This window comes from Passer montanus, unplaced genomic scaffold (genome assembly GCF_014805655.1).
Source record: "Passer montanus isolate IOZ18808 unplaced genomic scaffold, ASM1480565v1 scaffold15, whole genome shotgun sequence".
Lineage (NCBI taxonomy): Eukaryota > Metazoa > Chordata > Aves > Passeriformes > Passeridae > Passer > Passer montanus.
In genome coordinates, this window is record NW_024362051.1 from 13,904,821 (window position 1) to 13,931,696 (window position 26,876).

The 26,876-nt window shown below is 47.4% G+C and overlaps 1 protein-coding gene across 5 annotated transcripts in view; it reads right to left on the bottom strand.

Moving 5' to 3' along the window:
• Positions 1-442: 442 nt before the first annotated feature.
• The window catches only part of PWWP2A (PWWP domain containing 2A), a 29,534-nt gene continuing 3,100 nt past the window's right edge, over positions 443-26,876 (bottom strand). Inside the window, exons 2-4 of one of the 5 annotated variants that reach the window (XR_005626685.1) lie at positions 17,706-19,418; positions 1,578-1,657; positions 443-955 (exon numbers count right to left, since the gene is read on the bottom strand). Coding sequence is in view for 4 of the 5 variants with exons in the window: in XM_039701242.1 (XP_039557176.1) it covers positions 17,720-19,418 (1,699 nt within the window). In the remaining variant the exon portion in view is untranslated. Of the gene's footprint in view, positions 956-1,577; positions 1,658-6,378; positions 9,006-16,548; positions 16,656-17,705; positions 19,419-26,876 lie in introns of those variants that run through there. The other 4 variants (XM_039701244.1, XM_039701242.1, XM_039701245.1 and 1 more) reach the window with 4 other exon arrangements.

The window sequence follows — 26,876 nt, forward strand, 5'->3', positions numbered from 1 at the left end:
ACTTGGAAAAGTTTCTAGAATGAGATGACCTCTGAGGTCCCTTCCAGCCCAAACCAGGCCGTGACATAACTATAAATATATGTATATATATTTGTATGTTCTGTTGTGGTTCATTCAGGTTTTGGAGAAGGTGCCTTTTGCAATTCCTGCTTTCCTGGGGTTTGTCAGAGCTGGAGTGCTTACATTGGAGGCAGATTCTGCAGTTGTCTCCATGCAGATTTCATTCAGTACATGCTTTAATTAAATAATCAGCAGTGGCTGCCTTGGCTATTGGGTGTCATCTCCAATTCATTTCAGGAAGTCTCTGTGTCTGAAATTCAGGAGCTCCAGCCTTCCCAGGCACAGCAGGTTTGATGCTTTAATGTAATTTTTGTCTCTGCAGCTGTGCAGAGTTGATTGTTAACTCTCCCACTGCATTTTTAGTTTAGTTTTAATTTAGAGCTGGGCCTGGCCTTAGATCAGCTGTGAAACCTCTGCTGCCTGAGCTGGGCTCTGCAGGGAAGGCTCAGTGGCTTGGGATTAGTGGAAATGTTAATAATCTTCCCTGAAGCCTGGAGCAGTGCAGAGCAAAGGTGCTGGCCTGGGCAGGGCTGGCCTGGGTTCTGGGCAGGCCCCAGCAGCACCAGCTGGGCCTGCTTCCACTCACCTGCAGCATCCCAGCACACCCCTGCAGGGACAACAATTGAACTTTGGAACTACCCTGGATGCTTTAAATTTTAATTTTTTTTAAATTCTTTAACATTTCCTTGCTCTGACCAGCGGGTTTCTGTCCCTGCCCACACTGTGTGCAGTGTCACTCACCCGTGGGTGGCTCTTGTGCCCAGTTACCAGTGGCCTTTTCCACCCTGCTGCTTCAGGGACTGGATTTCTGTTCTTTCCAGTCTGTTCCTGCTTCATCCCTTTGGAAGCCTGGGGAGCTGCAAATATTCCTTCTCAGCTGGAGACTGGGGAATTTCTGGGAAATAGAAGCACAACAAAGCTTTTGAATTTCCTACCTGCTGTGCAAACACATCATCAAATCATTGTGCAACCCCCCTGCAGGATGCCTGATGTGCACCTGGAGTTTCCAATGAAGGGAAGGGCAAAGGAAGCAGGACTGCAGCTGATTAGTGTTTGTAATTTAATTGGATTGTGTGAAAGTCACTGGGAGCTGGGCATGCTGGTACTGAGAACTCAAACCTCCAGGTCATCCCTCCCTCCTCAGTGCCACTCTCCAGCTGGACCAGAAACCTCTGGCAGGTGTTCTCTGCCAGCACAGCAAGTTCTCCTCTAGGCAAAATTCCAATTAATTGCCTGAAAGTCCTTTTGCATTGTCCAAATCCTGAACAAGTGCATGTGTCTTGCTTTTGATTTTTTTAAATGTTTTTTTAAGTCTAAACTAGTCCTCACGTCTAGACCAGTAAAATACCTGGTGCCTCCTCCTGGTGCCACTGGCCACCACTCAGGGAGATTTGAGTCACACTTGTGGGATTTACAACCTCTACTAGGAAAAAACTGTTTTAGGAAACACAATCTTTTAAATATAAGTGCTGCTAAACCAAACAGTTCCTTGCTCAAGTGTTCCAGCAGTTACTCACCCTCTGGTAACCAGCATGTGCCTCCTTTCCAGCTGCAGTTGTCCATCCTCAGCTCCTGCCTTTGTTCCTCCTTCCTTTGCCTGCCAAACACAAAACCTTTCAGTAGCTGGCCTCACCCCTGAGGTGTTTGCACAGAAATAAAGGCAGTGTTGGTCTTGTCCTTGAGCTGGCTTAGGTCTCTCCCTACAAAGAACTTTCTCCAGGATTTCCATAACATTTGTGGCTCAGACCTTCCATTATTTGACACCAGAGCTGACAGTGGGATTTGTCTCTGCTTTATGCAGAGGCTCTCACTCACTTCTCTGGCCCCTCACAGACTTTGATCCTTTTGGCTGCAGATGGGCTGAGGTTTAGATTCATGGATTGTCAGGATGGTTTGGGCTGGAGGGAGATTGGAGCTCATCCAGTCCCACTCCCTGCCACAGGCAGAGACACCTTCCTGAGATCAGGGACACCTTCCACAGACCAGGGACACTTTCCAGAGACTGGGAACACCTTCCATAGGCCAGGGACACCTTCCACAGACCAGTTTGCTCCAAGCCCCATCCCACCCAGCCTCATTCCAGATCCTGCTTGTAGACACCTTCCATGGGCAGAGACACCTTCCTGAGATCAGGAACACCTTCCACAGGCCAGGGACACTTTCCAGAGACTGGGAACACCTTCCACAGACCAGGGACACCTTCCATAGGCCAGGGACACCTTCCACAGACCAGTTTGCTCCAAGCCCCATCCCACCCAGCCTCATTCCAGATCCTGCTTGTGAGTCCTGACCCTCAGAGGAGCTGAGCACCTGCAGTTCCCTCCATCCCACCAAAGATTTGGAGCATTTAACATCTCTGAAAAGATAGAAAAAGCAGCTCCCCAGTTCACGTCTTCAGCTCTGTCCCCAAAACCCCAGCCCCAAGGCAGGCAGCCACACTCCAGGGCAGGCTCAGTGGGACTGACAGAGGCCCAGCACAGCCAATCCCTCCTGCCCAGCAGGATCCAAAATCTCCCCCAGCTCATCCCTTGGGACATTCAGGCTTTGACAAAGCACCAAGCTTTGAAGCCCAGTCCTTCCCTCCTTGATTAACACAAAACTTCCAGGGATCTACCTGCCCCTGATTAGCACAGCCCAGCCTGGGAGAGAGGAGAAGCTGCTGGTCACCAGCTCCTAGGCTTTAATTAGCTGTGTTATTCCCAAGGGATTACTGCTGCAGCCAAGAGCCAATTACACCCCAGTGCCTCCCCCCAGCACGGCAAAGATGCGCTGGGGCACATTTAATGTGCAGCATTCATACATTGCTCATTCACAAGCTTTCCCTGTTTGGATGAATCCCAACATTTTCTTGCTCAGCAACTTTTTCCCACCCCGGGCAGGGCTGTGACTGCTGGGGGGGCTCTGGGTAGCGCCTGGCACAGGAATTGTGGCACTAAGCCAGAGGCATCACTGCCTCCCCTGACAAAGATTAAAGGCTCTAAATCAACTGAAAATTAAAATAAACCCCCTTTTTCCTGATTCTGCACGTTCAGTGGGAATCTCCCAATTGGAAACCATCTGCAGCTGCAGCCTGGAGTCCCCAGAACTGCATATTTCTCCCCCATTGTTTCTCAAAGAGACAATTTACAAATCCTGCATTCCCTAAATGGATGCAGCAGGATTAGGTTTGCCGTGCCTGCTCTGGGATAAGCACAGGCTGGCCAGGGGGACTTTTGTTCCTGTCTGTGGCCAGGGAAGGGCAGCACCCCTCCCTGCAGACACTCCAGGGAGCAGGGATGGCAGGAAGAGGGGGAATGCTGCTATCGGGTCTGGGCGGTGGCTGCTGGCACAGCTCCCTCAGTGTATTCCTGAGTGGTGCTGGCGAGTGCCCAGCAGGTCCCTGGAGAGGCAGCGGGGCCAGGGCTTTGCTAATTGCGTTTGTCCTATTTCCATGAGCTCCTCTGGCTGTGACCCTCCATCCTGGGGCGCTTCTCTGTCTGAGGGAGGGAGAATTGCAGTATTTGGAACTCGGGGAAAGGAGGAGGCTGGGAGCTCACAGATTCCCTGCCCCTGGCTCCAGCCCTGAGCTGCCCTTGAAGCGTCAGCTCTCGCTGTGCCCCAGCACATTTGTGTCCCTGCTCCCAGCTGGAATGCAGCTGAGGCCCTGGAAGCTGGAGGCAGCAGCAGGTTTTCCAAGGCAAGATGCAGCTGATGGCTCCTGACAGGATCCCGCAGTGTTAATGCAGAGGGTGTGAAGTCCAACCCCCCCAGCTCTGCTCTCACAGCTCATGCCCAATGCTGCCTTTTTAAAGGCAACCACAGCCAAGTGAGTGAATCACAGCAGCACCATCCCCATCCATCTGAGCAGTGTCAGTGTTCCTGGGGTCTTATCCTCAGCATGGCCCAGAATCCAGCCCTGAACACTCTGGGGCCCCCAGCCCCTTCCCCTGACAGCCCAGAGCCTTCAGTGTTTGGATGAGCCCTCCAGCAGGAGCAGCCTCACTTAATATTTAATGACCAAGACAACCACAGTCAGAAATTCCAGTCCCCAAGCTCTTAAGATGCAGAGTTCAGCTGGAAATCTGGATTTCAAAATCAGAACTACCCCTCCTGGGCTTGGAATATTTACCCCAAATATAGAAAATGCCAAAAACCTCTGCAGGGGTGCCCAGTCTGCACGGAGCACCCATGGCTTGTGCTGCAAACCCAGCAAGGAAGGCAAAACAAAGAGCACAGAGACGCTCGAGGGAAAAGCAGGAGCAGAACCATAAAAGCCGGATATGGCATGTGAATAAACCCCACAGTACGACCCAGCAAACAACAGGAGCCTTTTCCTGGCTCCCTGCTCTGCCTGCGGAACACGACAGGGAGAACAAATCCCAAAACAGCTGGAGCAAGGACAGGGGGGAGGACACACAGCCACGGCGGTGAGGGGTTGGTGCCAGGGCCGGGTTCTGCCCGAGGGGCTCGGCGCTGGCGCTGCTCCCCTCGGAGCAGAGGGACGAGCCCGTCCCAAGGCTCCCAAGGCTCAGCACCCAGCACACCTCCCCTGCACGGAATCCTGCCAGCCCGGGCCATCCCAGCTTCCCACAAAGCCCTCAAGCTCAGAAGGGCCTCTCCATGCCAACCTGGCACTCTCCGTGAGGCAGATGAGCCCAGGCACCCTGAGGGAACCGGGAGCCCCTCAAGCCAGCCGGGCCTCGCCCAAAACACCCCCAAATACCCGAGTGTGACACTGTGAGCTCCCAGTGCCACTGTCACCGAGCCACCAATCCCTCCAGCAGTGGCCCTGTGGGTGTCACCCTGCAAGATCTAAACTCTGACCCCTCACACTTTGGACGGGAACCTCTCCAAAGCCCTCGTGCCAGAGCTGCACTTTTGCCCGCATTAAGCGTCGCCCTCTGGATGCCCGGGGGCAGCAGCAAACGCCATTAGAGGGGCCTTGTGTGGGCCGTGGGTCACCTTTATCCCTTTGCCAACCACTGGAGTGAGGATTAATCCACGGAGTAATTGCAGAGCTCTGAAATCTGCCCGGCCAACCCCTCTCGTGACTCCGTCCCCACAGCGCTGCTGCCAACTCCGTGTCACAAAGGAGAAGCCATTAGCGAGCAATTACACTTCAGCAGGATTTCCCCGCCTAATGAGGATGGCCGGCTCAGGAGGAACGGCTGCAAGGCTCAGGGAATAATGAGAGAAAGGGGATGGGAGTTCCTGTAATCCCGACAGAATGAGAAACAACCGCGAAGGAAAAGAAAACCATCTGCTGGAGCTGTGCTCGGGCCACAGCCACATGTGGGTGTTTGTCACGGCGCTCCCAAAGCACCCCAGGCTGAGCCGACAGCAGCACTTCACAGTAAATTCGATTTTGGGAAAAACTCCTCATTATCCACAGCAGGTCACTCAACAACCCCTTCCCAGCAGGGCTAGTACCTTTGGGTACCCACCATCTCCTGGCACCCTCTGTGCCATAAAAACACCCTGTGCCATAAAACCACCAATGCGTCCTGGAAATCAGAACTTCCTAGAAATCAAGGTAACTCAACCAGCTTATTTTTTGTTTAGCCCAGGAGCTCAACTCCTTAGGGAATCTTTCTTTACAGTACCAAAATGCAAGTGGAAAAAAAGTGTGTAAATTCTGCCTTCTATTTGATGGGAAAATGCAGTTCCAGAGTCTGCAACTCCATAGAATCATGGAAACACGAAGGCTGAAAAAGAACCTTTCAGATCATCAAGTCCAAGCACCAACTCAACACCACCAGGTATTTCGGAAAAATACTTGCTGGCATGGCCCTCCTTTGAGCGCAGTGGGATGGAGCTCTGGAACAGAAATGACCTCTCCAGCACCACCTGATCCCTGCCCCATGGCAAGGAAACACTGAGGACAAGGCAACTCCTCCCTGGATGGAGAAATCCCCCTGTACACTTACCTGTGAGGGCAAGCCTTGTCAGAAACTGTGAGAACTCCATAAAAACCAGCCCAAGGACTGCGTGTGCCAGGGAAGGCGTCCCTTCCCATGGCATCCCCTCCTCCTGGGACTGTGGCAGAGCCACCAGGGCTTCCCTGGATCTGTCTCTACCACATCATCTTTTCTTGCTAATTACAATTTTTTCTATTGCTTTGGAAAGCATCCAGCTGGCTGAGCATGGCTTGGGATCCTTCAGCCACTGTGGTGAAAGGTGAGGTTAGGTAGAGATTTGTCCACATGATGGAATTCCAGCAGTGGACCAGCAACCTGAGTTTAATCTTTGTTTAATCCAGAAAAACCACTTCTGACACAAAACAAAGACTTTGGGGTCAAGGACTAATAAAGCAAGAAAGTTAAAGACATCAAAACATTATTTCCCTTTAAAAGAGCACTGAAAAAAATCAAGGCTTTATTTGAATAAATGTTACACAACATTCTTTATCATTTTTACTTCTCAGCAAACCTTAAAGGGTGAATCAGATTTTCCTCATTCAAGTCTACAAAATGAAAGAGGCATAGTGACCATTCAATATACAGACAAGAAGGTAGCACGGAGCAAAGCTTAAATATTAAGCAACTAAAGCAAAAAAGTGAAAAGCAATACATTACTGTCACTCTCTCTCATTAGAATATCCCTGACAATTTCATTTCCAAACGAAAACGTGGTTTCCAACGCAATGCTGGGAAAAGCAAGGCAGACATGAGCTCCCTTGGATGCTATTTGCTCTGTACCCATATTCTCCAGTGCACACCTGCATCCCTTGGGTTAATCCCTCCTGGTTCAGCTGCTGTGCTCAGGGAGGGGAGGGAAGGAGGGAGGGAGGGGAGGAGAGCCCTGGGGATCCGGGGGCACAGCCAGGCACTACGGGCTTCCAAAACAACAGCAGGCACTCCTCAACGCCATGTGCAACAACCCTGCCACCACAGTCCCGGGCCTTTTTCCTGAGCAGAAACTGGTTTGTGCCATGTGGTTTGGTGGCTTTTCTGTTTGGTTTTTTGGGGGCGTGGGGGACAATGTACCTGATTAGGCCAAGCCCCCATCCATCGTCAATCCAAGCGGAGGTGAAAGGCTGGCACGGACCCGGCACCAAGGCACCCCTGTCCTCATTCACATGTCTCAAGCTTTCAGTTCTAGTCACATCCCAGGCCCTGAGCAGGACCAGACTGCTGGGCCTCTTCCACTGGTGAAAAGGAAAAGCACTGTAGAACAAATATTCATCCAAATTTTTAAAAAAAAGTTTGTACTTCATGGTGAAATCGTTATGGCAAACGGTACAATTTGAATGCACTGCACAGCACTGTACAGCCTGTTTTTAAAAAGTAGGTAGTGAATATTCAATTTATGCATTTATAAATAAAGAATTTAGCTCTGAAAACAGACACTGAAGCAGCACAAAGCACGAGCTGCCACACACTCAGTGTGTGAATCCCTGATGGGCCTGGCTGGGTTTGGGGGCCTGTCCCAGCCTGTCACTTCCCCCTCTCCGATTGTTTAACAAGTATAAACCTGTTGCCAATGACAGAGTTGTCCTAACTTCAAATTTTATGTGGTTCATTCAGGCTCCAGACACGAAGAAATTGTCTTTGTGCTGACCCAGAGGCCCCTTGAAAAGTCCCTCTGGTTTTAAACGATCCAGACAAAGACATTCTATTTTCTCCAATTGAATCAGGATATCAGTAAGGAGGAAAAGAGTTTCCTACAAGTCCTTTCATCTCTATAGAAACAGAAATTTGACTTTTAGTAGATTATGTGCACATTTTCATATCTTCAAAACAAATATTTATTTTCCCGGGTTACACAATAAATCCCCTGCTAAGAACTTTAAAGAAATGGTTCTGCCGAGACAGTGTGCACACAATGGAAATAATTAGTGACAAATAAATTAATATTTAATAACTCAAGATTTCAGCAGCGTGTCCAGCATTCCCAAGCTCCACTGAAGTCAGTCTTACCCAAGACCTTTCTGGGAGGGGAATAAAATGGATAAAACCCAGTGGGTTTCTTTTTTTTTTTTGATTTACAGCTTTTCAAAGAAGTCAACGCAACTCAGATCAACAACCATCAGAAACTCTAATAAAACCTTTGCTCTCTACTAGTTACCTATCTGAAAAATATCCATGTCAAAAGGAAAAAATAACCCATGATTTGAAATAGAAATGCCATCCCATTGAATCACTCTCCATTCATGATTCCCATGCTGTTATAGGATTACAAGCAAAACGCTGCTCTCTGCCTTGTAGCCCCTCTCAAGGTTATTTCACAACCCTCAATTGCCTAAGTGTTACAATAGCATAAATAAAATGCAACCATATTCACACAGAAGGAGCTTTCCCATAAAATCCATGGAGTTTGTGGTCACTGTCCTTTCCATCACCTCTATGGGAAATGTTGGTCTCAATAGCAGGACTGTTCATATTTCACAATACAACTGGGTTTGGACATGCTTTGATCACAGATCACAGCTCTGCTAACACCTGCACTAAATACTAACTAAGCCTCAGAAAATGGAAAATTGCAATGCTAAAGTCAAGAATTAAAAGAAAAGTTCAAAAGTTACAGTCAACTTCCCAGGCAAATTGGCTCCGTCACTGGCACCTCTCAAAACATACAAACGTGACTGTCACATTACAAAAACCCCAGTTATCTGCAGTGAGTCTTCATCCTAATAATTCAAGTGGTTCCTTGCATGTAAGTGTCATAGAGTCTTTCGTAATTTCATGCGTCATTTATTGCAAAAAAGTTTTATAAAATATTTCCTAACATCTTTTGAAATTTTAAGGAAAATGTACATTAGGTACAGATGCCCTAATGGTGCGAGGGGGAGCTTTAACATCTTTTACCCCCTTTCCCCTTCAAAAAAATGTTTACTACTTGGTGAAGATTTCAGAGGAAAAATAGGACAAGTCAGTCTCAGATTTCTCTCAGTCCTGATGAGCTGGTGCTCTTCGTGGCAGTGTAGTGAGGTTCCATAAAAACAGCGGGTCATTAGTGTCTCTGAGCTGAAAAGGGGAGAGAAAGGGAACACGGTTAAATGTCTTCCAGTACATACTGCAAAAGTAGGTAAAGCAAAAGCTGAGGTGGCCAGAAAAGTTACTGGCTCACCTGCTTTGTGCATCGGGTGCAGAAGACAAAAAATAGATTGACATTATCACAAGACAGACACAAGTGAGCAAACTCCTCCGGGGCTGGGGCTTGAGGAGGAGCCACAGAACCAATCTGTTACATCTCACCCCATTTCAGCATCCAGAGAGAATTCCAATTGTAAAGACATTTAAAGACAGCTCAGGAAGCAGGGAGATTAATTCACAAAATCTATCCATTGATGGCAGCTCCCAACACAAAGCTAAATGTGACCCTGCAGAGCCCTTCCACACCCGGGAGCCGAGTGCCTGAGGGAGCAGGAACTGCAAACCTGCTAATGGTGCTTGCTTCCCATGGCTGCCTGTGCCTTCCCATTTACTGCAGGGAACAGGAATAAATGATGATAAAGCACACAGGAACAGCCCAAGTACTGAGCCCTGCATGAACCACCACCAGTCAGCCACCAGTTCTTACTGGGAGGAGGGTAAGGCCCTGGCACAGTGTCCAGGGAAGATGTGGCTGCCCCAAGGCCAGGCTGGACAGGGCTTGGGGCAACCTGGGACAGTGGAAGGTGTCCCTGCCCATGGCAGGGGTGGCACTGGATGAGCTTTAAGGTCCCTCCCAACACAAACCAGTCTGGGATTCTGGGATTCCATGGAGATTGTGCTACTGTGAGGAAAATCTGACTGCCTGTGTCAGCTCAGTGTCTGTGCCACTGAATTCCCTGAGTGCAGCCCACTGCCTGTTTATCACTCATTCCATGGGGCCACTCACTCCCTGTGGATCCGTGGGTCACTCACTCCAGGTGGGATCCGTGGTTTGTGGGACAGTGACAGCTCAGCCTGGCTGAGGGCACAGCTCCCCCAGGATCTCCAGTGAGCTCACAGGCTGGACTCTGCTTTGGAGCAGCTCCATTCAAGTGCTGCAGGCAGAATCACACAGAATCCCAGGAACACACAGCTCCCACACTGGAAAAGCCCTCCCAGAGCACTGAGTGCCAGCTGTGCCCCATCCCCACCCTGTCCCCACCCAGAGCCCCAGTGCCACCTCCAGCCCTTCCTGGGACACTCCAGGGATGGGGATCCAACCCTCCCTGGGCAGTTCCAGTGCCTGAGCCCCCTTTCCATGGGGAAATTCCTGCTGTGCCCACCCTGAGCTGCCCTGGCCCAGCCTGAGGCCGTTCCCTCTGCTCCTGTCCCTGTTCCCTGGAGCACAGCCAGACCCCCCGGCTGTCCCCTCCTGGCAGGAGCTGTGCAGAGCCACAAGGGCCCCTGAGCCTCCTTTGCTCCAGGCTGAGCCCCTTCCCAGCCCCCTCAGCCTCTCCTGGGGCTCCAGCCCTTTTCCCATCCTAAGGACTGCCCCAGAACAAGGTGCAGATGTGTGTCAGGACAGGCAGGGACACGACTCAGACCCTTCCTCCTGCCCCACTGAACCCAGCTCACACGGCCCTTTCCTGGCAGCCAGCACTGCCACGGGGATTCTGATTCTTCAGTGTGAACATTTCCTCAATCCCTTTATTCACTGCTGCCCAAAGAGAAGTGCTGCCTTTGAAACTCCTGGCTTTTATCTCCAAAGGAAAAGAGAAGGACACCAGGCAGCCATGGGAGGGGAGAAAAGGCACCCCAGAAGGACAAGGGAAGCAAAAATAGCAGCACATCCCATCAGGGAGAAAACTCAAGGCCAGAAGTCCAAATTTAAATAGTTACAGTAACATTTATGCACCTTCCTGGGGGATAATGCCGTGTCTGTGTAAAACTATGGAACAGAAGGCACAAAACTCCTATTTTCCTGCTACAGATTCCATTTGTAGCTAGTGGAGAAGAGGGAAACCAGGCTGCTCTTCCAGATGATGAACTACTAAAAGCAAGAACTATTTCCTTCCTTTAGAGCCTCCAGCAGCAGGACCTCAGCCACCAGGAAAACAAAGATCAACAACACATTCTTCCCTTTGTGTGCCTAATTCCCTGAAATATACAACACAGTATCAAGAATTCCTAAAACATGGTCCAACCCAGTTTTTTTCCATGTAAATGTACCAGAAGAGATTATTCCTAAATCCTTCAATACTTGAAATACCTCAAGAAAATACTTTTTTTAAAATATGAACTAAACTTCTAACTGAACTGACTACAATTCTTTTAAAAATCATTTTTGTGGCTTTAGTTCTTTTTCACCAGAGCTACTAAGACCCCAAACTGGCACCACGTGCTTTAAAATCCTGAAGCACTGCAGAGGTGCAATTAAATCCCAGCATTTCCTAAAGCCAAACAAAAATCCTACACATTACTAAATAAAAAATTATGCTCAATTATCATTTAAGCAAATATTTGCTTGGAATTATATCTGCTTATTTTACTGACAAAGCAAGATCCCTTCTCCCCCTTTGTGCACCTGTTAAAGGATGGCAAGGACAATTCTGCCACCTGAATTTGCTGTGGTTCTTTACAGAATCTCAGTGCTGCCAACAAGCACTTGCATCCCAAAGCACAGATTCCCAGCACATGCCTGGCATAGAGGAATATTCCTTATCCACACTGCATATGTGACATCCAAAACATCTGTAAACAAACAAGAAAACTGACCTAGATCTGCTTTGCTCCTAAAGAACAGCCTGATTTCAAGTTGCTGTTCCATAAATGGCACCAGCCAAGCAGGAGGCTGCACCCCAAGCCCTGGCAGGAGGGCACTGCAGCTTCCTCAGTCAAACCTGGGTCACTCCAAGCGTGATTCCTGCAGGACGTGAGCAGGACACAGAGGGCAGAATCCTCCATTACAGACATACTTTTACAAGTATTCTGTTTTTCCAAAATCAGCCTTGCTAATGACAAAGTGACAGGACAGACCCATCACCTGTCCTCTCCCACTCCTGGCTGCACTGAGCCCGGGAGCTCAGCCTGATCCACTGATTTCCAAACCCTGCCATCACCCAAGCAGCACCCAGGCTTTCACTGTCACAAATGCCATCAATATTCCAGTGCTTGATTCCAACTCCTGCCTCAGTTTTAGTGTTATTTCCTGTCCCAGCTGCAACTCAACAGAGCCCAGCTTCCCCTGTGCCCTGCCCCATCCCCCAGGGATTCACACACCTGGAACAGCCTCGGTTCCCACAGTCCTCCCTTCCTCCTCTGCACTGGGGAACGCAGTCACAGGCACAGAAATGCAATTACAGCTGCTCACAATGTGCCTGCTCCTGGTCTGGGAAGTAACGTGTCAAACACAGCCCAAGGAAAACCCACAGATCCATTTCCTCTCACTGAAGGAGCAAAGCTCGGACTCAAACTTGCTCCAGGGGACCCTGATTTGATCCCTGAGCCAGTTCCTACCTGCAGGCTGCTGCTGAGCTCCCCTCAGGCCATGGGCAGGAAGAGGAGATCACACATCCCATGGCACAAGCACGGGAGTCACCTTTTCCAGGTTATTCCACCTGTTTGGTTTTTTTTTCCTTTTGCTCCATGTGTGTCTCCCTTGGATGTGCAAGGTGGCTCAGGTCTTCTGAAGCCCTGCTCTGTCAGCAGCACCCACTTCCCAGCTCCTGCTGTTCCCACCTCCTGCCAGCAACACCAACTGTATTTTCCTGAGGAAAACATGGAGCTGGACATGGATCCAAGCTCTCCTCAGTGGCTGGTGCCTGGCACTAAGGTGCTGCTCCGGGGAATTATCCCAAACTGCCCCACCTGGGAGCAACAGCAAAGCTGTTCAGGGAAAAAGCAGCATGGCAAACCAGTCACCAACTCCCTGGCACCTGCCTGGGAACCCCTGCTCTGCCTTGTGTTCACACAAGGGCACTTGTGTCACTGTTAAATCTAAGGGGAAAAAAATAATAAATTATTTAAATGACAGTCTGGTTTGTATCCACATCCCAGGTAACACAGAAGATTGAAATGTATGAGTAAATCATAGGGAATCACAAGCTGCTATCAGGATCCAACAATTAAACCCTAATAATCAGAGGTATTTCTGACCTGGGAGGAATTGCTGCTGCTTGGTAAAACCCATCCAAATGACCACAAAAAGTTCTTACCATAGAGATCAGAGGTAGCTGGGGTCAGACCAGACCAGGTGCCTGAAAATGCCAGGAGGGTGAGCAGGGAAGAGAAGGAAAAGCCAGGGTGCAGGGGATGTTATTCACCTGAACTGCCACACCATGAACACACTGCCAGGGTGACCCCTGGGAGGGAACTGCTTAAACCAAAATGCAGAGTGTCCCAGAGAGCAGCTGGGGGGTTGGTTCAATGCTGACTGGGAACTGCCATGGCCACTGCAAGGCCAGGGATCACACGCTGGCTCTTTCCAGCAGGGATTAATTGGGAATTTGACACTGGATACTCCCATCCCCATCGCTCAGACCTGATCTAATGGATCTTCAGGCAGCTACACAAGTTCTCAGTGTTAAATGTGGCTGATCCCTGATCACTCCATGGTCAGAAGCTTTGTCAGTTATGGAAAAATTCCCTTTTCAAACAGTCCTAGTCACTGTACCCAATGGATTATGCCAGCACACAGTGCCAGCCATCCCTTTGGGCTCCCTCACTGCACTTCTCTCCCAGCTCAGTCTTCAGCCACAGCTCAGTGAGGGACCCCCTGCTCTGCCTGAATTTGCTGTTCCTGCAGGCATTCATTGGAACACAATTATAAAGCCAAGGATGCACTGAAATAGCTTTCCCTGATCATCAGGCTGCTCCTTTGCACAGCTCCTCAGCCAGGAAAGGAGCCCTGCTTTCTCACTGGACTGCACAGAACAGGCAGGACAGATGATGATGCTGAGAATGAGCTACTGACATTTATTTTCCAAAATTCACATTCCTATTCTACTCTTGACAGTTTTAGCAGACATGAAAGAAAATATCAGGACTTAAGAGAGTTAAATAGAACCAGACCTAAGGGCTAGCAATGCAAAAAGCAACTCTTATCCTTCCCCACTTGTGCTACTCTTAATCCTAATAACAGTTAGAAACTATGTTTTAAAAACCCAAAGGTATTTTATACCATGCTAAAACAAAAAAAGTCTTTTCAGCCTTGCACAGACCTAAACCACCCCAGGAACCCCACCCAGGGCAGTTCTGTAGGTTCCAAACTGAACACAGCAGCGTCTGAAAGAGAAACCAAATCATCCGAGATGATTATCTCACTGAAGTGTTGACACAAAGTTCCAACTCTAATTAGAAGAGCAACAAATATCTGTTCAATTTCCTGCATGACTCCACTTCAGACACACACAAGCATTTCCTGCTGCTTCCAGCTCTGCTCCTGAAGCCTCACACCTTCAAACCCCTCTGGGGAAAGAGCTCTGAGCTTTGCAATAACTGCTCTCCCTCCAAGGCATTGTACCTGAAGATCTTCGGAGGAACAGAACACCTGCACTGAAACTCATCCTGTCCCACTGTCCCCTAAACTGGCAGGCCATAAATACCCAACAACCACAGAGAGGCACTTCATCAACTAAAAAAGGCATCACTTGCCATTTATCCCACTAAACTGATGGGAAAACAGCAGTCCTGCTGTTTGCCTTCTGAAGGCAGAGCCACAGAAGGATTTAGGCTGGAAAAGACCTCCAAGGTCACCAAGTCCATTCTGTGCCAGCTCCTCACCTTGTCCCCAGCCCTGAGGGCCACCTCCAGGAATCCCCTGGCACCTCCAGGGCTGGGCACTCCAACCCTCCCTGGGCAGTTGCAATCCCAGCCACCTTTCCAAGGAGAAATTCCTCCTGGCACCCCTGAGCCCGCGGGTACCCACAGGGTGTTCCTGGAGGAACCATGGATAAACCATGGTCAGCTCATGGCAAGTGCCAGCCCTGGGAGCACAGGCACACAAGGTGGGGTTTACAGCTCAGCTAAACCAGCCCTAAGCCCCAGCCCAGCCTCCAAGGCTCTTCTCTCCCTGGGCCTGGCTTTGCCCCAGCCCTGGAAACTGCTGCCTGCACAGGAGCAGCTCCTTTGGACTTAAAATCAGGGAGTGTGAAGAGAATATTTTCAACTTACTGCAACACGGTGTTGTAAAAAAATAATTAAACAAAACAAATTACTTGTTTTGATACCTGTTCAGTCTGCAGCCATACAGAACATTCACTATGAACTGAGGAAAGACTTAAAACTCATCTGCTACAAATCAAAACTGACTTTAAATGCCTTCCATAAACAGCTCTTCTGAACATAAACCACCTAAAGAAAGCCCTCCTATACCTCTTGTTCCCCCTGTGAACACCTGAGCAAACTCAGCCTAGGTAAGCTGCAGTGCTATTCTAATTTTATATAAATTAAGAGAACAAAGCTTCCAGGTCTTCTAAAGAAAAAATAACAATGTCAATATTGATTCTGCCACTACTTGGCTTACAACAACTAACTTCAAGCCAGTTCACTTGAGCTTCTAAACCTCAAGGAAGTGGTGCAGACATCTGACCCACCTCACATGGGTTCCTGACTCCAAAAAGCAGTTTGCTTCAATAACAAAATACAGCTTATTGACTTAAAGAAACTGTTTCTGTTTGCAGGAGAGAATACAGAGAAGTGAAACAGATTTTTTTTTCCAATTTTTTTTTTTTACAAAATCTATTGTGTGTTTATCACATTCAAAAAGCATTGACCAGTGGGGCTTTTTGGGAACTGTTAGAATGCCAAGGTAAAGCTGGTATATTTGGAAGCTTAATTAGCAGCTAATGACTGTCATCTTGAGGAAAATTTGAACAGCCATGGCTTTGACTTTAGACTTCCAATAGTTCTGTGGGCATGACAGAATAATTAAAAAAGGTAAAAAGAAACTGAATGCTTTGCAAGACCAGACAGTATCATAAACATATGAAATTAAATCTTAAAATAAAAACATTTTCAGGGTTCAGTGGTTAAATCCTTGCCCCCTTTTTCATGTCTAATTTCAGTCTGAGATTCAATTTTTACATCTGTCACAATTGCCTACATGGGCAATCCTGGAAAAACCAGGATGAAAACTGCTTTGGGATGAGCACCAGGAGACTCTTCACAAGGCTGAAGCTGGAATGGGTTGGAGGACACAAATGGTCAGGTAAGGACCAAAACTCACAGAAAAAAAAAAAAAGTCAAGTGCATTGCATGAAATGCCCCAATAGTGAGCAAAAACCATGCAAGAAAAGCTGCAATGGCAGTGGAGAGCAGCTCTGACTGCTCCGAGATGGAAACTGAAACATTCCCCACTGTACAAGTGACATTATCCACAGTCTCTACTCAAATATATGGCCCAAAAGCTAATTTAGGGAGAAATTTAATCAACTTTCCAGAAAGCCCTCTACAGAGCTGGTTCTGAAACAAAAGGGACAGATAATTAATCATCTCCAAATTAAGACTGAAGTATACCAATAGTATTTACATCAAGCACTTCATCTTTAAGAATGCATGGAAAAGGACAATTTGCTTTTTAAGGGTGTCCTCTAAATCCGGCATACAGATAAATACTCTGACATCCTGGATTTGTTTCAAAGCTTTTTGAGAAACACACACAAATAATTCAGATTTAGTCAATTTTATTTACAGTTTGTTTTTTTTACATTTCAGAGCATTACACAATTACATATCTCATTTTTCTGACCTGCAAACAGATACCTTAAACGGAAATAGTTTAAAAAAAAAAGAAAAAAAAAAAGGAAAAAAAAAGTTAGATACATCCAAAATGCAACAATTACACATCTGACAATTCACAAAGTGTAATTTACTAGGACGTATCCTAAGAATTTAGGAACAACCAGTCAGGAGAAAATCTGACCAATTTCAGCAATTGATTATTTACACATTCAAAACAAAGCCTCTCTTAAGCTAAACCTCCAGGCAAATGGCCTGAAAGATTTCTTCAGGAAGAAAGACCAGAATGATTCACACTATGCAGCATTAACAGCCCTTGATCCCAACCACTGAGGCCTCCTCAGCTTTGTCTCAGAGCTACAGGCATCCCTCGACTTCTCCGACCCTGAAGTGATTTAGTTGTGCCCCATGTGCATAGAAAGGTTGAGTGTTTAAGTGGTCACTACGATAAAACCCCATTTAATCTGGTCTTTAAGTCACTAAAATTCTTCTTCCTTACAACCTGGAGCACGTCTCCAATGCCATTTAAACCGGCCTGCAGAGGGGAGCTCGAGCCCACCGGGCCTGGCCAGACTAAATCCATCAGAGACTGGTTAAAAATAATCTTTAAAGACCATTTAGACAAGGCTTACATTTCTACACTTCCCTGATGGGCCACCTAATAAAACAAAAAAAGTCACAGCTACTACTTTCATCCCTCATGTCAACCCTTGGCCACACAGAACTAGTTATATACTGGGTACAAACTACTAAAAAATTCCCTGCAAATCAGCTGCCTTCCAGCTGAGGCTATGGCTCCTATGCATCGGGTGGTTTGGTTTTGTTTTTTTTTTTTTGTTTTTTCTTTCTCTTTAAAAAAAATTCTCGCTTGAAAAATACCTCAGTCCTGACTTTTAGGCTAATTTTGATTGCGTGTTCAATTGGTTTTAACCGTCACGGCCCGCTCGGCGCGGCGCGGGCCTCGTGTGAAAAGAGCAGTCAGTCAACCGAGTGCAACTCCTGCCTCTGCCACCTCTTCCTGGCACCTCTCTAACCTGGCTAGGGTTTGGTGGAGCCTCCAGGTTTCTTGCCTACCTTACTCTCCACGTTCACGTCTCAAACTGCGTCAGCAGGGCCCGCACCTCGGGCGTGAGCTGCTTGGCAGCCTTGGCTGCCTCAGTGACGGCCTTGCGGTACAGACCCTTTCTCTTCTTATTAAAGCGCAACTGGAAGCTTTCTAAAAAGGGGGAGAGCTGTGCAAGAGCAAGGAAGGACGTGGTGGTGGAGCCGAACCACGAGATGCGAGCCTCCTGGCGCACCAGCAGCCCGCTATCCTTGCGGCTCACGGTTATGGTAAGGATACGGGCCGGCCACCAAGGGAAGCCATAAATCTTGGCCCAGACAATGTCCCCTACACATACGGTCCTGCCATCTGGTGTGACACATTTAGAGACGTTTTTGGAAAAGACTTCTGTTTTCAAGGAATTACTGAGCTTTTTCTCTTCCTTCGAAGAGGAGGAGGAGGAGGTGGAAGAGGAGGAGGAGGAAGGTGCATGCATGCTGCCTGGAGGAAAATCAAAGCTTTCAGTAGAGCTACACTCAGAGTTGGTGGATTTCAAATCATCTGTGCTATCACTACTACAAACTGATGCACTGGAAGAGTCAGATTTCTTTTGATTAAGGGTCATGTAAACCGTTATATTGCTTTTGCTGCCTCTCTTGCCCAGTGTCTGCTGTTCATCCTGATCAACAGTTACATGCACTTCACTCGTGTCCTGAACCTCACTGCTGGCCTCTTCGGGGCCTTCTGAGGGGCTCTGGGTTTCTGAAGGGGCCTCACCTGCTGAGCGGGTGGAGGAGCAGCGAGACTGGGGCTTAGTTGCCATCTTGCCACTCCGAATTTTCTCAAGTCCTGTCTTGAGGGAAGAGTCATTCTCTTCGTTGCGGTACCGCTGGGGCTTGAGGCGCAATCGGGGCGGGAGGGACCCTGAGCTGGTGTTCTGGAGACGCCGCGTGAAGTGGACCTTTGAATGTGCATTTTTGGAAGAGGAGGTTGCACTCTGCTTCTTTTGTGCCTTTTCTTTGGCCATTTTCAAGACTTCCCGAGCTTTTGCATGATCCATGTTTTTGCTCTGGAGAACTTTTTTTGTGTTTAACTGCGCTTTTGAAGTATTTGCTTGTGCGGAAACTTTAACTACTCTGCTTCTGCTGTGGGCAATATTTGAAACCTTGACCACAGCGTTCCTTTTCTGGCTTTCGTTTTGGCTTTTTCCATCCACCTTATGGTCAGTCTTAAGTTTTTTATTCACAGTAGTCACGCTCTCGTTTCTTCGCTTTTTACTATCCTCGTATTTGGAAGAGTCACTTGCATTGCCACCTTTCTTGATCTCCTTTTTCTCTGCCACCACGCTGTTTTTGCACTTGTCACACAGGACCTGCCGGGGCCGTAGCTTGATGGCGTTCATGATGGAAGTGGGTTCCTCCCTGTACATTTTCCGCTTGGGCCGCTTGATTTTCCGGGGTGGAGGCTGAGGTATTGACTGGTTGTAGGTGTCCCTGATAAACAAAGGAGGAGGGTACGGAGCTCCCTCGTGAAAGAGAGGAGGTGGTTTAGAAGTCCAAAGGCTTTTAGCTCTGCTGGGCTCGGAGGGCTGCGTGAGGGAGGAGTCATCAGGGACCGCGGCGTCGGCCTCGCACTTCACCTGCGCCTCCTCTTGGAATGGTTTGCTTTGGAGCTGCATGGCTTCAGGTTTGTCCTTGTACTCCCTTTTAGGAAATATGGTCACTGGGATTCCATGGGGGCCAAACCTTCAAGAGAGAGGCAAAAAAAATGTCAGTGTTTGGAGGGAATTTTTGCGGCGTTTATCACAAAGCATTTGAAAACTTGTCAGCCAGCATTTGAAAACCACCAATCCCAGAGAAATTAAAGCTTCACATCCAGCCTAATGGGAAGCTTTGGAAATGCAAGACACCAAAATGAAGTCAGTGGAGAACAAAAAAAAAACAAAAACAACACAACTTCACTTATTATCAGTTTCTCTTGTATCAACAAGATGCACAGAAAATGTAACAAAAATATCCCCGAGACAGCAGCACAAGAATTAACTTTATGGAAAAGTTAATTTTCTTCTGGAAAATGCTCATAAACATCCAAACTCACCCCAACAACTCCCAATCTACCCAAGCTCATTTTCCATACTAAGTCAGCTTTATGAAAAGGCATCTTCAGGAACTTTTCTTCCATTTTTAGCACAGCAGAAAAGGATGAACAGACCAGATTTAACCGAGACAAATCTGGGCTGCCTAAAGCCTTGCAGTGAACAGGGAGAGGCTCCATCCACAAAAGCTCAGCACCTGATGCTTCACAGCCCAAAACTCCCCAGGCAAGTCTGACTTTCTCCCAGCAGAACTCCCCTTATTTCAACTCAGCAGAAACTGATCCTCACTGTTCCACGAGCAAACAAGATTTTAAACCTTTCACTCCTTTTCTCCAGACTGGAATTGCTCTAGATCAGGACAAGGAGCAACTCCCCAAGATCTGTCCTCAGGTTTGTGTTGCACTGTGGCTGCTCAACAGCAGCATCCCCTCAGCTGATTAAATTGAATTTTATCTACTTTTATTTGTATAAGTGCCTACATGTTGCTTTTATTTCCTCAAAATTTGATTTGAAAAAGCCATCATGTGTTAGAAGGTTCTTTACAGTGTCCCCAACAAAAGCCACCCCTTGTTTGTCTTTTTGCTTATCACAAGCTTCTTTCTACAGCTAAAGCTGTAATTGAAGCAAACAACCCACCCAAGATTAAATCATCCACCCAGTCTGCATTTCAGCAGCTCGTACAGACATTTTTCCAGCCTATGGTCTGGCACTAAACCACAAGGGACTTGCTCACAACTAAGTTTTACATTCCCTAAAGCCCCACAAGTCCATCAAGGGTAAAGAAGTTAGTTTTCCACAAATACTTTTCCCTCCACAAAGGATTGTAAGCAAGCCACTCAATTCCAAGTAGGGCTTTAAAAGAAACTATCAGCTGACAGTAACTAAATTAGCAATATTTGCAGTGTTACTGCATCAAGAACTTCAGCTCCTAAAAGAAAATAAGATCCAGATCCTATCATTCACCACCTGATAAAGATTAAGAGGATTTGGTAAAAAGTTAATCTATGCTAAGAGCTGAAAACAAGACAGGGCAAGATCTCTGCTGTGCAAATTCCAATCCCAAAGAGCACAAGAGCAGAACTAGACAGGGGTGGGATATCAAACATCCCTCACCCTGCTCTCAGTGCCCCAGGAACTGCATTTCCAGCCCTCCCAGGCCTTCCCTGAGCCAAGCCCTTCTCCCAGAGGGCATTTATGGGACTCTGTCTCAGGAAATCACCATAATTAGCTGTCACTGGGATGAGGTGAGTGAAGAGGACTGCAAGGGTTCCCAGAAGGATCCCATTCAAGCATCTCATCTCTCTTTTCCCAGGTTTTCATTCCATTGCCTCCCCAGCAAGGTGTGCAGGATCTGCACTCCAAGGGCACAAAGAAGCTGATGGGAAGCTCAGCACATGCCTGACACCAGGAAATCAAAGATTCATTCTGCCCCTTCCACTCTCCCTTCCTTCAGGCACAAAACACAGGCCAGAACTGAAGAACAGGAAGCCACAAAGGGTAATTTTCATCCTGCTTTAGTAAGACACACAGCCAATCCAGAGTGAAGCCCTGAAGACAGAGAATCCCTCACCAAAGGTACTGCTTAAAAAACAAACCAGACTCTCCCAGCCCTGTCCACCTACAAATGCATGAGCTGGGGAAGTAAAGAACATTCATGGATATTGTGGCAGGTATGTGCAGCACTATTCCTGCAAATGATGTGTTAATACAGAACACACAATTAGTCAGGACCACCTGCAGGACAAAATATCTTTGGTAAGCCAAGAGACTGACCATTATTTCCAACAGCTCAGGGTATTGTGTTTTCTCTTGGCCTCACCCAACAGCAGACTGTATCTATAAACAATTTCTGATTATCTGTTTTCTCCCTGGCTAACCAAGGTCTGCAGCAACTTGGAAGAATGGCATGAAAACAAAGAAGAGAAAACAATGGCAAAAGAATGTGCAAATGAAACAGTAAAGGTTACAGGAAAGAATGAAGACAAAGAACAAGTAAGAAAAGAGGGATTTATTTTTCCTAAGAGAAGCAGCAGAATGAAGACTTGAGCTTAAACCTCTTCAGGACAAGGGATGACACAGCATCTAATTAGCTCTGCAGCAAGCACAAGTGTTTATTGCATGCACCAGAATTTCAAGGCCTATTTTCACACACCTGGTTGGTGGACCTTGAAGAAAAATACTTCTCATACACCCACAGTAATTTTTGTCACACCAACTGCAAGGCTGAACTAGTTAGTTGTGTTAGTAGTTAGACAGAAAAGCTGCAAAAGCATTTGGTTCATCTGCCACAGAGATGAAGGAGGACCACAAAGCATCTATACAAAATAAAATTTAAAAACTCCAAGGCACACAGCTCAGTTGGATCATGACATTTACTGGTCCCCCAGTCAGTCATGGCTGGCACTAGATCAGCCCTGAACAGAATTTCAGTTACCCACAGTGAGAGTCCCAACAGGCTCCTCTCATCACACATTCCATGTTTAAGCTCTACAAGGAACTGCCTTGTCTTTATTCCAACAACAAAATGATTTTTTTAATATACTGATCCCAAATATCACCTTACCCCACAAGATTTCAAGTATGGATGAAAGTAGAGATATACTGCAATTACTGTTTGCTTAAAATAAAAATCCCTGGTGCCCAAGTTGCAGCTGCTCCCTGCCCAGCCCACTCCCACCTCAGACCCTCACAGCCAGGGATGGCCCCAGTCACTGGCAGGGATCTGAAAGGAAGTGTTAGAAAAACCAAACTCACAAACAGGTATTGCACCCTCAATCCAAGGCAGAGCCCTGCTGCTTCCTGCCTGGGAAATCAGAGCCAGTTCTCCACGGTGCCAGCTCTGATTTGCCTTGAGAATGCACCTCTGAGAGGATGGGTGTGCTGCTGGACACAACTCACTTCTCTGAGGTTTTTCAGGTAACCAGGGCAATCAGCAGGATCTGATGGCACCTCTGCTGTGCTGCACTGCAAAATGTGCATTTTCACTGGAGACAGAAATAGCACCAGGACATCAGGAGCCACCCTGAACTGAGAGCCTGATCAATTCTGGCACTGCAATGATATTTACACTGAGAGGAGCTTTCAGTTGACAGGGTGTGCAGGGACAGAAATGGGGTAAAAACAGGCAGGCTTCATTTCCAGTTTGCCAGCTGCAAGTTAATTAATAGGCAGCCATGGCATCCAAAAGCCAGTTTGGGTACCAAACCCAAAATTCTGTCATTTAAAGCCAGAGAGTTTTGTATTACAGACATATAAACTTAAGTACTTAAGGAAAGTAAGGCCACTTTTTTCGAATCTAAATCCTGCAGCAGAATTACTACAATGAATGCCTATTACTGTTCCATTTATATGCAAAACAGAACAGTTAGAGAGTATTTTTTCAGAAATAACCATGAGAGATACAGAACAAATCCCATTTTAACTCATGACTGTTTGTACATAAACAAAGTACATAAACAACACACCCTGGGGGAAAGTGTTTTCCATTAGTACCTCAAGTTTTAAGTTCTCATGTTCAGCTCCAGTGTCTGACTCCTCTACTGAAAGGGAGAGAAATGAAAAGCCACTTGCTCTGCCAAAGGAGTGAAGGCACTGAGCAGGTTCAGAACTATTTCCCATTTGTCTCTGGACATTGAACTGACATCAACAAAGCAGAAATTTGTGTTCAAGAGTTCAGTCTGTGGTAAAGGACTGATCAAACCCATCTTCAGCACCAAGGCACTGCAGAAATCTCCTGTTAAATTTCTGCTCCTGTACCAAGATCAACCCTGGTGTTCTGCAAAAGCCAGGACAAGCAACAGCTGAAGCCATTTTTACTGCATGGATGGAAGTTCCAGGAGTATAATAATATGCTGAAAGAACTATGGATATGTATTTCATGCATCTAAACTGAGGCTTTAAATTATAACATTCCATGTAATACACAGTTAGATCACAGCTATTTGAACACAAAGTTTTGTAGAACTCCTCAAAATAACCTGCACTGAAAACACAGATTATACAACAACCTATTTTTAATGAAGGATTTACTTGGTGTTATAAAGCACAAGATGGAATATATTGCTTTAAGTGCAGGCACCTTCCTGAAAAAAGCATTCCCAGAAGCCAAAAAAACAGCTCCATGGTTTATTCACCTCCTGAGCAATGTACACCAGGCTAAATTGCTAGAAAATGCACATTTCACTGAGAGCTCTGAAGCCATGGCAAAGGTCTGCAGTGTGAGTGACTCTTTGGAATAGCAGGGCATGAAGGAAAGACAGGATGCTCTGAGTTTAGGCTTTCCATCAATAATTACCATGACCATAATTTCACTGGCACATCCATAAAGCTGAAGGCCTGTTTAAACTGCAATATCTTTTAATTTTTACATCTGTTGCCATTATTAGCTGTCAGCTGCATTTGAAGTAGACACTTTGCTGAGATCTATTTTGAAGGACTATACCTTGAATATTCTCTTCAGAAACATCCACATGCCAGACCCAGGACATATGGAAGAGAATGACACCATTAAATAATGGATGAACTGAAGATGGCCAAGATTCATCAGTCCCACAACAGAAAATAAACTGAATGCAGACTGATAATTTCATCCCTGCTCTGCCAACAGCTCGAGCCAAGCCAAGGAACCCTCAGAAAGCCAGGACAGACCATGCTGCTGGAACACAGAGAATTCCACAGGGAAGGACAGGTCAGCCATCATCTGTCACATCCCAGACCAACAGCTGGAGACCACAGATTCCCTCTGGAAAGGAGAGCTTGAGGCCCAATCCAGACCCCAGTTCTCACCCTACCCTCTAAGAGAGGCTACACTTGACACCTTCAACAAAACCTCTCTCAGTCACAAGCTAAAGACACCTGAATGACTCTCTGAACCACACTCCCATCACACCTGAGCTTCCCACCTTCTGGGGATCATAGAAACAAACCTCAAAGAAGTGTTGGGGCTGCTCCCTAAATGCCAGAATTTCACCAGGCTCCTCTGGGCTCCTGAGGAACTCGGAGAGGGCAGGTGATGGGGTGTGGGGACACCCCTGGAACTGAGTGCAAGTTTGAAAATAAAACAAACCAAAACACAACCCTGAGCCACAGACATTACTGCTGAGAATGTGCACCACAGAACAGCAGGTCTCCTACAAAGGCCAGTCCTTCCCCAGGCAAGGAGGAGCACCTGCTGGCCCTGGTTATTAATGAAAGAGCAGGGAGGAATGTACCACGTTTTTCAAGTGAGGCTTCTGCTGTTTCCTTCTCACATCATTCTTGTGCAGCAGAAGCTGAATTAACAAACTGGGAAAAGCACAGGATTCAAGAGTCAGGGCTGTACCTGGAAACTGCTTCTGGGATTGTAAGAATTGCAAATTGCCTATAAAAGTTTATTTTCATCATACAGCTCATGCACACCTTGGTGCAGGAAGTCCTTCCTTATCTTCCATAACCAAAGCCCAATAAAGAGATAACTTCAAACATATGTCTACTAGGAACACACTGCACATCTTCTGCATATCTAACCAAGGCTCTTAGGTCACAAAACAACTTTTTGCTCTCTCTCTCTCTCTCCCTCAAGAAATATTATGAACACACACAAGTCAGAAGGGAACTGGTTTAGAGAAGAAGACAAGACACATGTCCTTCACATCTGCAGGACTAGAAGGACAATTTAAGTTAAATGATAAAGCAATAAAAAGGCCAAGTCTTGACTGTTGGCAAAACAACAGAACATAAATTTAATCCTCCCTCCTCCCCTAATCTTTAGAGAGGTAAAAAAAAAATACACACAAAAATAATTATCCTTTTTCCAGATGATCAAACTAAAACCACAATTTCTTAATCCTGCATTTTAACATTTTCAAATGCTACACTCCTCAGGTATTTCCCTCCCACCTACTTCCTCCAGGTGCAGAGCAGGATTCACCCTGAGCCAGCAGGTGGGATGGACATCTCGTGTCCCCTGAGCAAACAGGGAGTGAGCAATGCCAGGGACAGGGACTTTAAACCCCACAGAAGCAGGATGGGCTGGAAGGGACCTTAAATCCCACCCAGTGCCACCCTGCAGGGACTTTAAGGTCCCTTCCAGCCCATCCTGCTTCTGTGGGGTTTAAATCCCACCCAGTGCCACCCTGCCATGGCAGGGACACCTCCCACTGTCCCAGGTGCTCCAGCCCTGTCCAGCCTGGCCTTGGCACTGCCAGGGATGCAGGGGCAGCCCCAGCTGCTCTGGGCACCCTGAGACAATTCCTGCCCAATGTCCCATCCAGCCCTGCCCTCCGCCAGTGGGAAGCCCTTCCTCTTGTCCTGCCACTCCAATTCCTAATGAAGTTCCAGTTCAGACTCTGCAAGGTGCTGTGAGGTCTCCACACACCCTTCTCCCCTCCAGAATGAGCATTCCCAGCCCTGCCAGCCCCCCTGCACAGGGAGGATGCTCCTCCATGCCCTCAGCACCTTGGTGCCTCCTCTGATCTCTCCAGCTCCCTGCTGTGCTGGGGTCTCAGCTGAGCAGGGAGGATCCCCCTTTCCTGCTGCCCAGGTTTGGGATCAGCCCTGGATATGTTGAGTTTTCCCCCAACCATTTCTGCTCCATTCCCTGCCCATCCCCTCAGGACTCCACCAGGCACAGCCACCCCAGAACCCCCAGCAGAACCTCACCCGTGCAGCAGGAAAGCACTTAAAAGGTAATGGCAGCAGCACAAATGAATTTAACAGTAGGAACACATCCCTAATTTGTGCAATGAACCTTCAGAGTAAGCAAAGTGGGCACAGGCTCCTCTGCAGATGAGGATTTACTGCACAGCAAATGGATCTGGCACTCAGGACATGCAGGTCCTGCCTTCTGCTGGTTTGCAGAACTCCCTGGGCAGCAGGCACAGGAGACTGCCACGGGGGCAGGCAGGGAAGGGCTTCCTCACCTCCAGTAAATGCAGGAATAAAGGCCACTCAACACCCAGGGGCTTGTGCTACAAACTCCTAAAGGAGATCCCATTTCCAGGGGTGGGAGAGGGAATCGGCCCCTTCACACAAATACCAACATCAAAGTCACCAAAAGTAAAATGCAAAGTCAGGCCACCATCTCGACAATGAAAAAAGAGATAAAACAACCAAAAAAAACCATTTAAAA